Below are 14,645 nucleotides of genomic sequence, written 5' to 3' on the forward strand. Positions count from 1 at the left end.
GATTCAGAAATCAGAGGTACAAAAGGTGATGCAACCAGCTAGAGTTCACTCCACAGTACACCTGTAGAAATGTGAGAGCATCTTTAGTGTCATACCAAGTCTCCTCCAACTCCGAAAGAAATATAGCCGCTGTTCCTTCTTTGTTATTGTGTCTATATGTTGGGTCAGGATAGATCTTCAGAGATGTTGGCACCCAAGAACTTGAAACTGATTACCCTTCCACTGATGTGTGCCACCTCAACACCCCCTTCCTGAAGTCCACAGTCAATTCCTTGGTCTTACTGACAATGAATGAAGGTTGTTGTTATGTCATTACTCAACCAGCTAATCTATCTCACTCCTGGAGAGGCTTTCTCCTCACCATCTGAAATTCTGCCAGCAACAGTTGTGTCACCGGCAAGTTTATAGATGGCATTTGAGCTGTGCCTAGCTGCACAATCATGTTTATAGAGAGAGTAGAGCAGTGGGCTTAGCACATATCCTTGAGGCGTGCCAGTGTTGATTGTCAGCAAGGGGGAGATGCTACTTCCGATCTGCACTGACTGTGGTCTCTGGTGAGGAGGCTAAGGATCCAGTTGCAGAGGGAGGTCCAGAGGCCCAGGTTTTGGACCTTGTTGATCCAAACTGAGAAACATGAGAAAGTCTGCAGGTGCTGGAAATCCAGGCAACAAACTCAAAATGCTGGAGGAGCTCAGCAGACCAGGAAGGGTTTCAGCCTGAAACTTTGACTGTTTACTCTTTTCCATAGATGCTGCCTGGCCTGCTGAGTACCTCCAGCATTTTGTTAATTAGAACTGGGGTTATAATTGCATTGAACACTGAGCTGTAGTCAATAAACAACAGCCTGACATAGAAATTGCCATGGTCCAGGTGATCTAAGGCTGAGTGGAGAGCATCCATTGTAGTCCTATTGTGGCGATCAGCAAATTACAGTGGGTCCAGGTCTCAGAAGTTGATCTCGCCATGGCCAACCTCTCAAAGTTCTCCATCCCAGTAGATATGAGTGACACTGTGCAATAATTGTTGAGGTCGCTCTCCCTGTTCTTCTTGGGCACTGGCATGATTATTGTCCTTTTGAAGCAGGTGGGAACCTCCGACTGCAACAGTGAGAGATTGAAGTTGTCCTTGAGCACTCCCACCAATTGGTTGGCACAGGTTTTCAGTGCCCAGGCAGATACACCATCAGGGCCTGACACCTTACAACGATGTTCTGATGTCAACCTCTGAGACCCTTGTGAATGATATTCTGATGTCAACTCTGAGACTGAGATTACAGGGTCATCAGATGCCGTAGGGATTCTCTAGGGATTGGGAGTCCTTGTGGAGGATTCCCTAAAGGATAACATGCAGATTGAGGCAGTGACAAAAGAAAAGGGAAATGCAATGTTGACATTCATTTTGTGAGTGTAAAAGTGAGTATTACTGTACAGTAATACTGAGCCTTTATGAGGCATTGGTCAGACCATACTTGGAGTATTGTGAGCAGTTTTGGGCCCCTTCTCTGAGAAATGATGTACTAGTGTTGGAGAGGGTCCAGAGGAAGTTCACAAGAAGGATTCCAGGAATGAAAGGTTTAATGTATGAGGCCAGTTTGATGACCCTGGGCCTGTACTCACTGGAATTAGGAGCATGATGGGAATCTCATTGAATATTGAAAGGGCTAGATAGAGAAGATGTGGAGAGGATGTTTCCAATACCAGAGTAGTCCAGGACATTCCTTTGTAACAGAAATGAGGAGAAATTTCTTCAGCCAGAGGGTGGTGAATCTGTAGAATTCATTGTCATAGATGTTTGTGGGAGGCCAAGTCACTGGGTACACTTAAAGCAGAGGTTGATAGGTTCTTGATTAGTAAAGGCGTCAAAGGTTATGGGGAGAAGGCAGGAGAATGGGGTTGAGAGGGATAATAAATCAGCCATGATTGACTGGTGAAGCAGGCTCGATGGGCTGCGTGGCCTAATTTTGTTCCTATATCTTATGGTCAGTGAGCCTCCATGCTGCTGCTCTATGAGGTATCTGGGCAGCTTGGCTGGAGGTGTTCAAGCAGATTGGCTAAGGGTTTGTTGGGAAACCAGGCAAGGTAGAAGGGTGTGTTACATGAAAGTGTGTAGGCTAGAGAGACTCTGCTAATTGTCCTGAGGCTTATTTTCAAGTCATCCCCTACAGTGAGGTACCATTACAATGAAAAATGTACTTACAACAGCATAATAGGCACATAGGTACAGACCACACACAGAATATAAAGACAGTGAAAAGAAAAAAAAAGTACAAAAACAAGAGCTTAGTTCAAAGAAGAAGACACTACCAGAGCTAATATACGAGATGCTGGAAGAACTCAGCAGGTCAAGAAGAATCTGTGGAGGAAAATGGACCAACAATATTTTGGACCAAGACCTTTCATCTGCACAGAAGCATTTTCATATAACATAGAACATAACACTACAGCACACTACAGGCTCTGTGGCCCACAATGTTGTGTGACATTATAATGTTAAATCAATCTAACCCTTCCCTCAACATAGCCCACCATTTTCCTATCATTCATGTGTCTTTTGACACTTTTCTTAAATGTCCCTAATATATCTGCCTCTTCTACCACCCCTTGCAGGGTGTTCCATACACCCACTAGTCAGAGGTAATTGTGGAAAAAAACTTACCTTTGACATTTCCCTTCCTCCCCCCCCCCCCCCCCGCTATACTTTCCTCCAATCATCTTAAAATTATACCCCCTCATATTAGCCATTTCTGCCCTGGGAAAGTTTTCTGTCACTTTGATCTATGCCTCTTATCATGTTGTACACAGATGCTCAATGTTCCAAGTTCAAAGTAAATTTATTAACAAAATACATATAGTACATGTCACCATATATTAACCTGACATTCATTTTTTGCAGGCATTCACAGCAGAACAATAAAATCCAATAGAATCAATGAAAAACTGCACACAAAGGCTGACAAACAACCCATGTACAAAAAAAGACAAACTGTGCATTTGCAAATAAATAATACTGAGCACATGAGTTGTAGAGTCTTTGAAAGTGAGTCCATAGCCTGACCCTCTGAGTTCCTCCAGCATCTCATGTGTCACTTCAGTTTCCAGCATCTGCCATCCCTCCAGTCAGAGGCAAGTCCACGGTGTTGCAAGAAGTGGACAGTAGTTTGGGTGCTGTGTAGGGTACAGCCGGGCAAGCTCTGTGCAGATTAGCTGACTTGCAATGACAATGTAATCTGTCTCTGATAAACTATTGCCTACCTGACCCGCAGAGGATGAGCTACCTCACAGTTCAGCAGGAGTGGCTCCTGGTGTCCAGCCCAAAGACAGCAGATCCTGAGTTGGTGCGCCGATACCTGGCTGTGTTTAAGGCGATGTCTCCAAACTTGCTGGAACTGATAGTGAACATGGCGGACGGGAATGGGAATACAGCCCTTCACTACACCGTGTCTCATTCCAACTTCCCGATCGTTAAGTTGTTGCTGGATACAGGTACGCCTCAACTCTCTGTAGTTTTTTTAATTTATTCATTTAAGGGATGTGAGCGTCGCCAGCTAAGCCAGCATTTATTACCTATCCCTAGTTGCCCTTGAGAAGGTGATGATGAGCTGCCTTCGTGAACTGCTGCAGTCCCTGAAGTGTAGGTACACCAACAGTGCTCTTAGGGAGGGAATGCCATGATTTTGACCCAGCAACAATAAAGGAATGGTGATGTTTCCAAGTCAGGATGGTGTGTGACCTGGAGGGGGATTTCCAAGTGGTGGCACTCCCAGGTATCTGCTGTTCTCATCCTTCTAGACAATTGTGGTCGTTGTCTGGAAGGTGGTGCCTTAGGAACTTTGATGTGTTCTTGCAGTGCGTCTTGTAGATAGTACACACTGCTGCAACTGTTCGATGATGGTGGACGGATTGAATGCTTGTGGAAGGGGTACAAGTGGGCTGCCTCGTACTGGATGGTGTCAAGCTTGTTGAGTGTTGATGGAGATGCACTATTCCAGGCGAGTGGCGACTATTCCATTACACTCCTGACCTCAGCCTTCCAGATGGTCGACAGGCTTTGGGGAGTCAGGACGTGAGTTACATGCCATAGGATTCCTCACCTTTGACCTGCTCTGGTGTTTATATGGCTAGACTAGTTCAGTTTTCTGTCAATGGTAACCCCCTGGATGCTAATAGTAGGGGATTCAGTGACGGTGATGCCACTGAATGTCAGAGGACGATGGTTAGAGCCTCTCTTGATGGAGATGGTCATTGGCTCACACTTGCATTACTTGCCACAAGCCTGGATATTGTCTAGATCCTGCTGCATTTGGGTATGAACTGCATCACTATCTGAGGAGTCACGAATGGTGCAGAACATTGTGCAGTCACCTGCAAACGTCCCCACTTTTGACCTTATGATGGAAGGAAGGTCATTGATGAAGCAGCTGAAGATGGTTGGTCTGAGGACACTTCCCTGAGGAACTCCTGTAGTGACTGACCTCCAGCCACCATAGCCATCTTCCTCTGTCCTGACGAAGGGTCTCGGCCCGAAACGTCGACAGTGCTTCTCCTTATAGATGCTGCCTGGCCTGCTGTGTTCCACCAGCATTTTGTGTGTGTTGTTCCTCTGTATCAGTTATGATTCCAACCAGCGGAGAGTTTTCCCCCTAACTCCCATTGTCTCCATCTTAGCTAGGATATCTTGATGCCATACTCAGTCAAATGCTGCCTTGATGTTGAGGGCTGTCACTCTCACCTCAACTCTGGTTTTAGCTTTTTGGTCCATGTTTGGACCAAGGAGCTGATGAGGTCAGGAGCTGAGTGACCTTGACGGAACCCAAACTGGGCATCCGTAAGCAGGTTATTGCCGAGTAAGTGCTGCGTGATCGCACTGTTGATGACCTCTTCCATTACTTTGCTGATGATTGAGAGTAGGCTGGGTTGGACTTGACCTGTTTCTTCTGTACTTGTCCACATTGCTGGGTAGATGCTGGTGTTGTAACGGTACTGGGACAGCTTGCCTAGTGGCACAGCAAGTTCTGGAGCACATTGCAGCCTTGCTTGTTCACCGTGATTCTCCATTAGGAGAGAGGAATAGGTGAATGGGAGCCTTACAACTTGAATAAAAATAATGGATGCATGATGAAAGATACTTTTACTTGTCACATGTTCATCAAATCATACAGTGAAATGCATCATTTACTTTAACAGCCAATGTGGTGGGGACAGGTAGCAAGTATCACTAACCACTACACTACTGTGAGGTAGGGAAGGAGACAATGGAGGGATCGGAATTCAAGGATGAGGATAGTGTAAGCTCGTGGGAATAAATCAAAGGGGAGTTAATGATAAAGATTAGCTTTATTTATTACATGTATTTACAGTGAAATGCATCATTTGCATCAAGTCAAACAAGGGAGGATTGTGTGGGGAGCAGCCCGCTAGTGTCGCCTCACTCCTGGCGCCAATGTAGCATGCCCACAACTCACTAATCCTAACACATATGTCTTTGGAATGTGGGAGGAAACCCACGCGATCACGGGGAGAACATACAAACTCCTTACTGACAGCAGCAGGAATTGAACTTTGATCGTTGGTTGCTGGCGCTGTAATAACATTATGCTAACTGCCACACTATAGAGATGTATTAAGTTGCAGAGATATAGAGTCATACAGCATGAATGAGGCCCTTTGGCACACTGAGCCCATGCATAACATCACAAACAAAACCCACTTTATTCTCCCCACCTTCTCATCACTCCCAATGGGTTCCAGCAGTGGGGTAATTTACAGTGGCCTGCTGCCTTACCAAACAACTCATCTTCGGATTGTGGAAGGAAACTGGAGCGGTCGGAGGAAGCCCACACAGTAACAGGTAGAACATGCAAAGTCCACACAAGCAGGTCAGGATCTCTGAAGTTGAGACAAAGATTACGTGTTAACCACCAGTTGTGTTTCAATTTCAAATTGTTAGTTCCAACTATGCTAAGTAGGATCAAGGTACCACTTGGGAGATATACACAATGTCTAGCCTAGTACTACAGTGTGGTTCTGAATGAGTACTACAGTGTGGTTCTGAACGAGTACTACAGTGTGGTTCTGAATGAGTACTACAGTGTGGTTCTGAACGAGTACTGCAGTGTGGTTCTGAAAGAGTACTACAGTGTGGTTCTGAAAGAGTACTACAGTGTGGTTCTGAACGAGTACTGCAGTGTGGTTCTGAAAGAGTACTACAGTGTGATTTTGAACGAGTACTACAGTGTAGTTCTGAAAGAGTACTACAGTGTGGTTCTGAAAGAGTACTACAGTGTGGTTCTGAACGAGTACGACAGTGTGGTTCTGAAAGAGTACTACAGTGTGGTTCTGAACGAGTACTACAGTGTGGTTCTGAAAGAGTACTGCAGTGTGGTTCTGAACGAGTACTACAGTGTGGTTCTGAAAGAGTACTAACGTGTGTTTCTGAAAGAGTACTGCAGTGTGGTTCTGAAAGAGTACTGCAATGTGGTTCTGAGAGAGTAGTGCAGTGTGGTTCTGAAAGAGTACTACAGTGTGGTTCTGAAAGAGTACTACAGTGTGGTTCTGAACGAGTACGACAGTGTGGTTCTGAAAGAGTACTACAGTGTGGTTCTGAACGAGTACTACAGTGTGGTTCTGAAAGAGTACTGCAGTGTGGTTCTGAACGAGTACTACAGTGTGGTTCTGAAAGAGTACTAACGTGTGTTTCTGAAAGAGTACTGCAGTGTGGTTCTGAAAGAGTACTGCAGTGTGGTTCTGAGAGAGTAGTGCAGTGTGGTTCTGAAAGAGTACTGCAGTGTGGTTCTGAACGAGTACTGCAGTGTGGTTCTGAGAGAGTACTGCAGTGTGGTTCTGAGAGAGTACTGCAGTGTGGTTCTGAACGAGTACTACAGTGTTGTTTTGAGAGTGTACTGCAGTGTGGTTCTGAGAGAGTACTGCAGTATGGTTCTGAGAGAGGACTACAGTGTGGTTCTGAACGAGTACTACAGTGTGGTTCTGAACTAGTACTGCAGTGTGTAGTTCTGAACTAGTACTACAGTGTGGTTCTGAAAGAGTACTGCAGTGTGGTTCTGAAAGAGTACTACAGTGTGGTTCTGAGAGAGTACTGCAGTGTGGCTGTGAGAGAGTACTGCAGTGTGGCTGTGAGAGAGTACTACAGTGTGGTTCTGAACGAGTACTGCAGTGTGGTTCTGAACGAGTACTACAGTGTGATTCTGAAAGAGTACTACAGTGTGGTTCTGAAAGAGTACTGCAGTGTAGGTCTGAACGAGTACTACAGTGTGGTTCTGAAAGAGTACTGCAGTGTGGTTTTGAGAGAGTACTGCAGTGTAGGTCTGAGAGAGTACTGCAGTGCGGTTCTGAACGAGTACTACAGTGTGGTTCTGAAAGAGTACTGCATTGTGGTTCTAAACGAGTACTACAGAGTGGTTCTGAAAGAGTACTGCAGTGTGGTTCTGAAAGAGTACTGCAGTGTGGTTCTGAGAGAGTACTGCAGTGCGGTCCTGAACGAGTACTGCAGTGTGGTCCTGAACGAGTGCTGCAGTGTGGTTTTGAGAGAGTACTACAGTGTGGTTTTGAGAGAGTACTGCAGTGTGGTTCTGAGAGAGGACTACAGTGTGGTTCTGAGAGAGGACTACAGTGTGGTTCTGAACGAGGACTACAGTGTGGTTCTGAACGGGTACTACAGTGTGGTTCTGAACGGGTACTACAGTGTGTTTCTGAGAGAGTACTGCAGTGTGGTTCTGAGAGAGTACTGCAGTGGGACTCTGAAAGAGTACTACAGTGTGGTTCTGAGAGAGTACTGCAGTGCGGTTCTGAAAGAGTACTGCAGTGCGGTTCTGAGAGAGTACTGCAGTGCGGTTCTGAGAGAGTACTGCAGTGCGGTTCTGAGAGAGTACTGCAGTGCGGTTCTGAACGAGTACTGCAGTGCGGTTCTGAGAGAATACTGCAGTGCGGTTCTGAGAGAGTACTGCAGTGCGGTTCTGGGAGAGTACTGCAGTGCGGTTCTGAACGAGTACTGCAGTGCGGTTCTGAACGAGTACTACAGTGCGGTTCTGAACGAGTACTACAGTGCGGTTCTGAGAGAGTACTACAGTGCGGTTCTGAGAGAGTACTGCAGTGTGGTTCTGAACGAGTACTACAGTGTGGTTCTGAAAGAGTACTGCAGTGTGGTTCTGAACGAGTACTACAGAGTGGTTCTGAAAGAGTACTAACGTGTGTTTCTGAAAGAGTACTGCAGTGTGGTTCTGAAAGAGTACTGCAATGTGGTTCTGAGAGAGTAGTGCAGTGTGGTTCTGAAAGAGTACTGCAGTGTGGTTCTGAACGAGTACTGCAGTGTGGTTCTGAGAGAGTACTGCAGTGTGGTTCTGAGAGAGTACTGCAGTGTGGTTCTGAACGAGGACTACAGTGTTGTTTTGAGAGTGTACTGCAGTGTGGTTCTGAGAGAGTACTGCAGTATGGTTCTGAGAGAGGACTACAGTGTGGTTCTGAACGAGTACTACAGTGTGGTTCTGAACTAGTACTGCAGTGTGTAGTTCTGAACTAGTACTACAGTGTGGTTCTGAAAGAGTACTGCAGTGTGGTTCTGAAAGAGTACTACAGTGTGGTTCTGAGAGAGTACTGCAGTGTGGCTGTGAGAGAGTACTGCAGTGTGGCTGTGAGAGAGTACTACAGTGTGGTTCTGAACGAGTACTGCAGTGTGGTTCTGAACGAGTACTACAGTGTGATTCTGAAAGAGTACTACAGTGTGGTTCTGAAAGAGTACTGCAGTGTAGGTCTGAACGAGTACTACAGTGTGGTTCTGAAAGATTACTGCAGTGTGGTTTTGAGAGAGTACTGCAGTGTAGGTCTGAGAGAGGACTACAGTGTGGTTCTGAAAGAGTACTGCAGTGTGGTTCTGAAAGAGTACTGCAGTGTGGTTCTGAAAGAGTACTGCAGTGCGGTTCTGAGAGAGTACTGCAGTGCGGTCCTGAACGAGTACTGTAGTGTGGTCCTGAACGAGTGCTGCAGTGTGGTTTTGAGAGAGTACTACAGTGTGGTTTTGAGAGAGTACTGCAGTGTGGTTCTGAGAGAGGACTACAGTGTGGTTCTGAGAGAGGACTACAGTGTGGTTCTGAACGAGGACTACAGTGTGGTTCTGAACGGGTACTACAGTGTGGTTCTGAACGGGTACTACAGTGTGTTTCTGAGAGAGTACTGCAGTGTGGTTCTGAGAGAGTACTGCAGTGTGATTCTGAAAGAGTACTACAGTGCGGTTCTGAAAGAGTACTGCAGTGCGGTTCTGAGAGAGTACTGCAGTGCGGTTCTGAGAGAGTACTGCAGTGCGGTTCTGAGAGAGTACTGCAGTGCGGTTCTGAACGAGTACTGCAGTGCGGTTCTGAGAGAATACTGCAGTGCGGTTCTGAGAGAGTACTTCAGTGCGGTTCTGGGAGAGTACTGCAGTGCGGTTCTGAACGAGTACTGCAGTGCGGTTCTGAACGAGTACTGCAGTGTGGTTCTGAACGAGTACTGCAGTGTGGTTCTGAGAGAGTACTACAGTGTAGTTCTGAACGAGTACTACAGTGTGGTTCTGAACTAGTACTACAGTGTGTTTCTGAATGAGTACTACAGTGTGGTTCTGAGAGTGTACTACAGTGTAGTTCTGAACGAGTACTACAGTGTGGTTCTGAACTAGTACTACAGTGTGTTTCTGAATGAGTACTACAGTGTGGTTCTGAGAGAGTACTGCAGTGTGGTTCTGAAAGAGTACTACAGTGTGGTTCTGAAAGAGTACTACAGTGTGATTCTGAAAGAGTACTGCAGTGTGGTTCTGAGAGAGTACTGCAGTGTGGTTCTGAGAGAGTACTGCAGTGTGGTTCTGAAAGAGTACTACAGTGTGGTTCTGAAAGAGTACTGCAGTGTGATTCTGAGAGAGTACTGCAGTGTGGTTCTGAGAGAGTACTGCAGTGTAGGTCTGAGAGAGTACTGCAGTGCGGTTCTGAGAGAGTACTGCAGTGCGGTTCTGAGAGAGTACTGCAGTGCGGTTCTGAGAGAGTACTGCAGTGCGGTTCTGAACGAGTACTGCAGTGTGATTCTGAAAGAGTACTCCAGTGTGATTCTGAAAGAGTACTACAGTGTGGTTCTGAGAGAGTACTGCAGTGTAGGTCTGAGAGAGTACTGCAGTGCGGTTCTGAAAGAGTACTGCAGTGCGGTTCTGAACGAGTACTGCAGTGTGGTTCTGAACGAGTACTGCAGTGTGGTTCTGAGAGAGTACTACAGTGTGGTTCTGAACGAGTACTACAGTGTGTTTCTGAACTAGTACTACAGTGTGTTTCTGAAAGAGAACTACAGTGTGGTTCTAAACTAGTACTACAATGTGTTTCTGAATGAGTACTACAGTGTGTTTCTGAACGAGTACTACAGTGTGGTTCTGAAAGAGTACTACAGTGTGGTTCTGAAAGAGTACTGCAGTGTGGTTCTGAGAGAGTACTACAGTGTGGTTCTGAAAGAGTACTACAGTGTGATTCTGAGAGAGTACTGCAGTGTGGTTCTGAGAGAGTACTGCAGTGTGGTTCTGAGAGAGTACTACAGTGTGGTTCTGAACGAATACTACAGTGTGGTTCTGAGAGAGTACTACAGTGTGGTTCTGAAAGAGTACTACAGTGTGATTCTGAAAGAGTACTGCAGTGTGGTTCTGAACGAGTACTGCAGTGTGGTTCTGAACGAGTACTACAGTGTGGTTCTGAAAGAGTACTGCAATGTGGTTCTGAAAGAGTACTGCAATGTGGTTCTGAGAGAGTACTGCAGTGTGGTTCTGAAAGAGTACTGCAGTGTGGTTCTGAACGAGTACTACAGTGTGGTTCTGAGAGAGTACTACAGTGTGGTTCTGAAAGAGTACTGCAGTGTGGTTCTGAACGAGTACTACAGTGTGGTTCTGAAAGAGTACTACAGTGTGGTTCTGAACGAGTACTGCAGTATGGTTCTGAAAGAATACTACACTGTGGTTCTGAACGAGTACTACAGTGTGGTTCTGAACGAGTACTACAGTGTGGTTCTGAGAGAGTACTGCAGTGTGGTTCTGAGAGAGTACTACAGTGTGGTTCTGAAAGAGTACTACAGTGTGGTTCTGAACGAGTACTACAGTGTGGTTCTGAATGAGTACTACAGTGTGGTTCTGAAAGAGTAGTGCAGTGTGGTTCTGAATGAGTACTACAGTGTGGTTCTGAACGAGTACTACAGTGTGGTTCTGAAAGAGTACTACAGTGTGGTTCTGAAAGAGTACTGCAGTGTGGTTCTGAGAGAGTACTGCAGTATGGTTCTGAAAGAATACTACACTGTGGTTCTGAACGAGTACTACAGTGTGGTTCTGAACGAGTACTACAGTGTGGTTCTGAGAGAGTACTGCAGTGTGGTTCTGAGAGAGTACTACAGTGTGGTTCTGAAAGAGTACTACAGTGTGGTTCTGAACGAGTACTGCAGTGTGGTTCTGAAAGAGTACTACAGTGTGATTTTGAACGAGTACTACAGTGTAGTTCTGAAAGAGTACTACAGTGTGGTTCTGAAAGAGTACTACAGTGTGGTTCTGAACGAGTACGACAGTGTGGTTCTGAAAGAGTACTACAGTGTGGTTCTGAACGAGTACTACAGTGTGGTTCTGAAAGAGTACTGCAGTGTGGTTCTGAACGAGTACTACAGTGTGGTTCTGAAAGAGTACTAACGTGTGTTTCTGAAAGAGTACTGCAGTGTGGTTCTGAAAGAGTACTGCAATGTGGTTCTGAGAGAGTAGTGCAGTGTGATTCTGAAAGAGTACTGCAGTGTGGTTCTGAACGAGTACTGCAGTGTGGTTCTGAGAGAGTACTGCAGTGTGGTTCTGAGAGAGTACTGCAGTGTGGTTCTGAACGAGTACTACAGTGTTGTTTTGAGAGTGTACTGCAGTGTGGTTCTGAGAGAGTACTGCAGTATGGTTCTGAGAGAGGACTACAGTGTGGTTCTGAACGAGTACTACAGTGTGGTTCTGAACTAGTACTGCAGTGTGTAGTTCTGAACTAGTACTACAGTGTGGTTCTGAAAGAGTACTGCAGTGTGGTTCTGAAAGAGTACTACAGTGTGGTTCTGAGAGAGTACTGCAGTGTGGCTGTGAGAGAGTACTGCAGTGTGGCTGTGAGAGAGTACTACAGTGTGGTTCTGAACGAGTACTGCAGTGTGGTTCTGAACGAGTACTACAGTGTGATTCTGAAAGAGTACTACAGTGTGGTTCTGAAAGAGTACTGCAGTGTAGGTCTGAACGAGTACTACAGTGTGGTTCTGAAAGATTACTGCAGTGTGGTTTTGAGAGAGTACTGCAGTGTAGGTCTGAGAGAGGACTACAGTGTGGTTTTGAAAGAGTACTGCAGTGTGGTTCTGAAAGAGTACTGCAGTGCGGTTCTGGGAGAGTACTGCAGTGCGGTTCTGAACGAGTACTGCAGTGCGGTTCTGAACGAGTACTGCAGTGCTGTTCTGAACGAGTACTGCAGTGTGGTTCTGAACGAGTACTGCAGTGTGGTTCTGAGAGAGTACTACAGTGTAGTTCTGAACGAGTACTACAGTGTGGTTCTGAACTAGTACTACAGTGTGTTTCTGAATGAGTACTACAGTGTGGTTCTGAGAGAGTACTACAGTGTAGTTCTGAACGAGTACTACAGTGTGGTTCTGAACTAGTACTACAGTGTGTTTCTGAATGAGTACTACAGTGTGGTTCTGAGAGAGTACTGCAGTGTGGTTCTGAAAGAGTACTACAGTGTGGTTCTGAAAGAGTACTACAGTGTGATTCTGAAAGAGTACTGCAGCGTGGTTCTGAGAGAGTACTGCAGTGTGGTTCTGAGAGAGTACTGCAGTGTGGTTCTGAAAGAGTACTACAGTGTGGTTCTGAAAGAGTACTGCAGTGTGATTCTGAGAGAGTACTGCAGTGTGGTTCTGAGAGAGTACTGCAGTGCGGTTCTGAACGAGTACTGCAGTGCGGTTCTGAACGAGTACTGCAGTGTGGTTCTGAACGAGTACTGCAGTGTGGTTCTGAGAGAGTACTACAGTGTAGTTCTGAACGAGTACTACAGTGTGGTTCTGAACTAGTACTACAGTGTGTTTCTGAATGAGTACTACAGTGTGGTTCTGAGAGAGTACTACAGTGTAGTTCTGAACGAGTACTACAGTGTGGTTCTGAACTAGTACTACAGTGTGTTTCTGAATGAGTACTACAGTGTGGTTCTGAGAGAGTACTGCAGTGTGGTTCTGAAAGAGTACTACAGTGTGGTTCTGAAAGAGTACTACAGTGTGATTCTGAAAGAGTACTGCAGCGTGGTTCTGAGAGAGTACTGCAGTGTGGTTCTGAGAGAGTACTGCAGTGTGGTTCTGAAAGAGTACTACAGTGTGGTTCTGAAAGAGTACTGCAGTGTGATTCTGAGAGAGTACTGCAGTGTGGTTCTGAGAGAGTACTGCAGTGTGGTTCTGAGAGAGTACTGCAGTGTAGGTCTGAGAGAGTACTGCAGTGCGGTTCTGAGAGAGTACTGCAGTGCGGTTCTGAGAGAGTACTGCAGTGCGGTTCTGAGAGAGTACTGCAGTGCGGTTCTGAGAGAGTACTGCAGTGCGGTTCTGAGAGAGTACTGCAGTGCGGTTCTGAACGAGTACTGCAGTGTGATTCTGAAAGAGTACTCCAGTGTGATTCTGAAAGAGTACTACAGTGTGGTTCTGAGAGAGTACTGCAGTGTAGGTCTGAGAGAGTACTGCAGTGCGGTTCTGAAAGAGTACTGCAGTGCGGTTCTGAACGAGTACTGCAGTGTGGTTCTGAACGAGTACTGCAGTGTTGTTCTGAGAGAGTACTACAGTGTGGTTCTGAACGAGTACTACAGTGTGTTTCTGAACTAGTACTACAGTGTGTTTCTGAAAGAGAACTACAGTGTGGTTCTAAACTAGTACTACAATGTGTTTCTGAACGAGTACTACAGTGTGTTTCTGAACGAGTACTACAGTGTGGTTCTGAAAGATTACTACAGTGTGGTTCTGAAAGAGTACTGCAGTGTGGTTCTGAGAGAGTACTACAGTGTGGTTCTGAAAGAGTACTACAGTGTGATTCTGAGAGAGTACTGCAGTGTGGTTCTGAGAGAGTACTGCAGTGTGGTTCTGAGAGAGTACTACAGTGTGGTTCTGAACGAATACTACAGTGTGGTTCTGAGAGAGTACTACAGTGTGGTTCTGAAAGAGTACTACAGTGTGATTCTGAAAGAGTACTGCAGTGTGGTTCTGAACGAGTACTGCAGTGTGGTTCTGAACGAGTACTACAGTGTGGTTCTGAAAGAGTACTGCAATGTGGTTCTGAAAGAGTACTGCAATGTGGTTCTGAGAGAGTACTGCAGTGTGGTTCTGAAAGAGTACTGCAGTGTGGTTCTGAACGAGTACTACAGTGTGGTTCTGAGAGAGTACTACAGTGTGGTTCTGAAAGAGTACTGCAGTGTGGTTCTGAACGAGTACTACAGTGTGGTTCTGAAAGAGTACTACAGTGTGGTTCTGAACGAGTACTGCAGTATGGTTCTGAAAGAATACTACACTGTGGTTCTGAACGAGTACTACAGTGTGGTTCTGAACGAGTACTACAGTGTGGTTCTGAGAGAGTACTGCAGTGTGGTTCTGAGAGAGTACTACAGTGTGGTT

At 45.9% G+C, this 14,645-nt stretch overlaps 1 protein-coding gene across 8 annotated transcripts in view; it reads left to right on the forward strand.

The window, feature by feature from the left end:
* kank2 (KN motif and ankyrin repeat domains 2) overlaps positions 1–14,645 on the forward strand; it is a 156,606-nt gene that overhangs the window by 123,848 nt on the left and 18,113 nt on the right. For all 8 annotated transcript variants that reach the window (XM_073069035.1, XM_073069038.1, XM_073069042.1 and 5 more), the window contains one exon: positions 3,263–3,482. In XM_073069035.1, coding sequence (XP_072925136.1) covers positions 3,263–3,482 — 220 coding nt within the window. The remainder of the gene's footprint in view (positions 1–3,262; positions 3,483–14,645) is intronic.

The sequence above is a fragment of the Hemitrygon akajei genome, chromosome 16 (assembly GCF_048418815.1).
Source record: "Hemitrygon akajei chromosome 16, sHemAka1.3, whole genome shotgun sequence".
NCBI lineage: Eukaryota > Metazoa > Chordata > Chondrichthyes > Myliobatiformes > Dasyatidae > Hemitrygon > Hemitrygon akajei.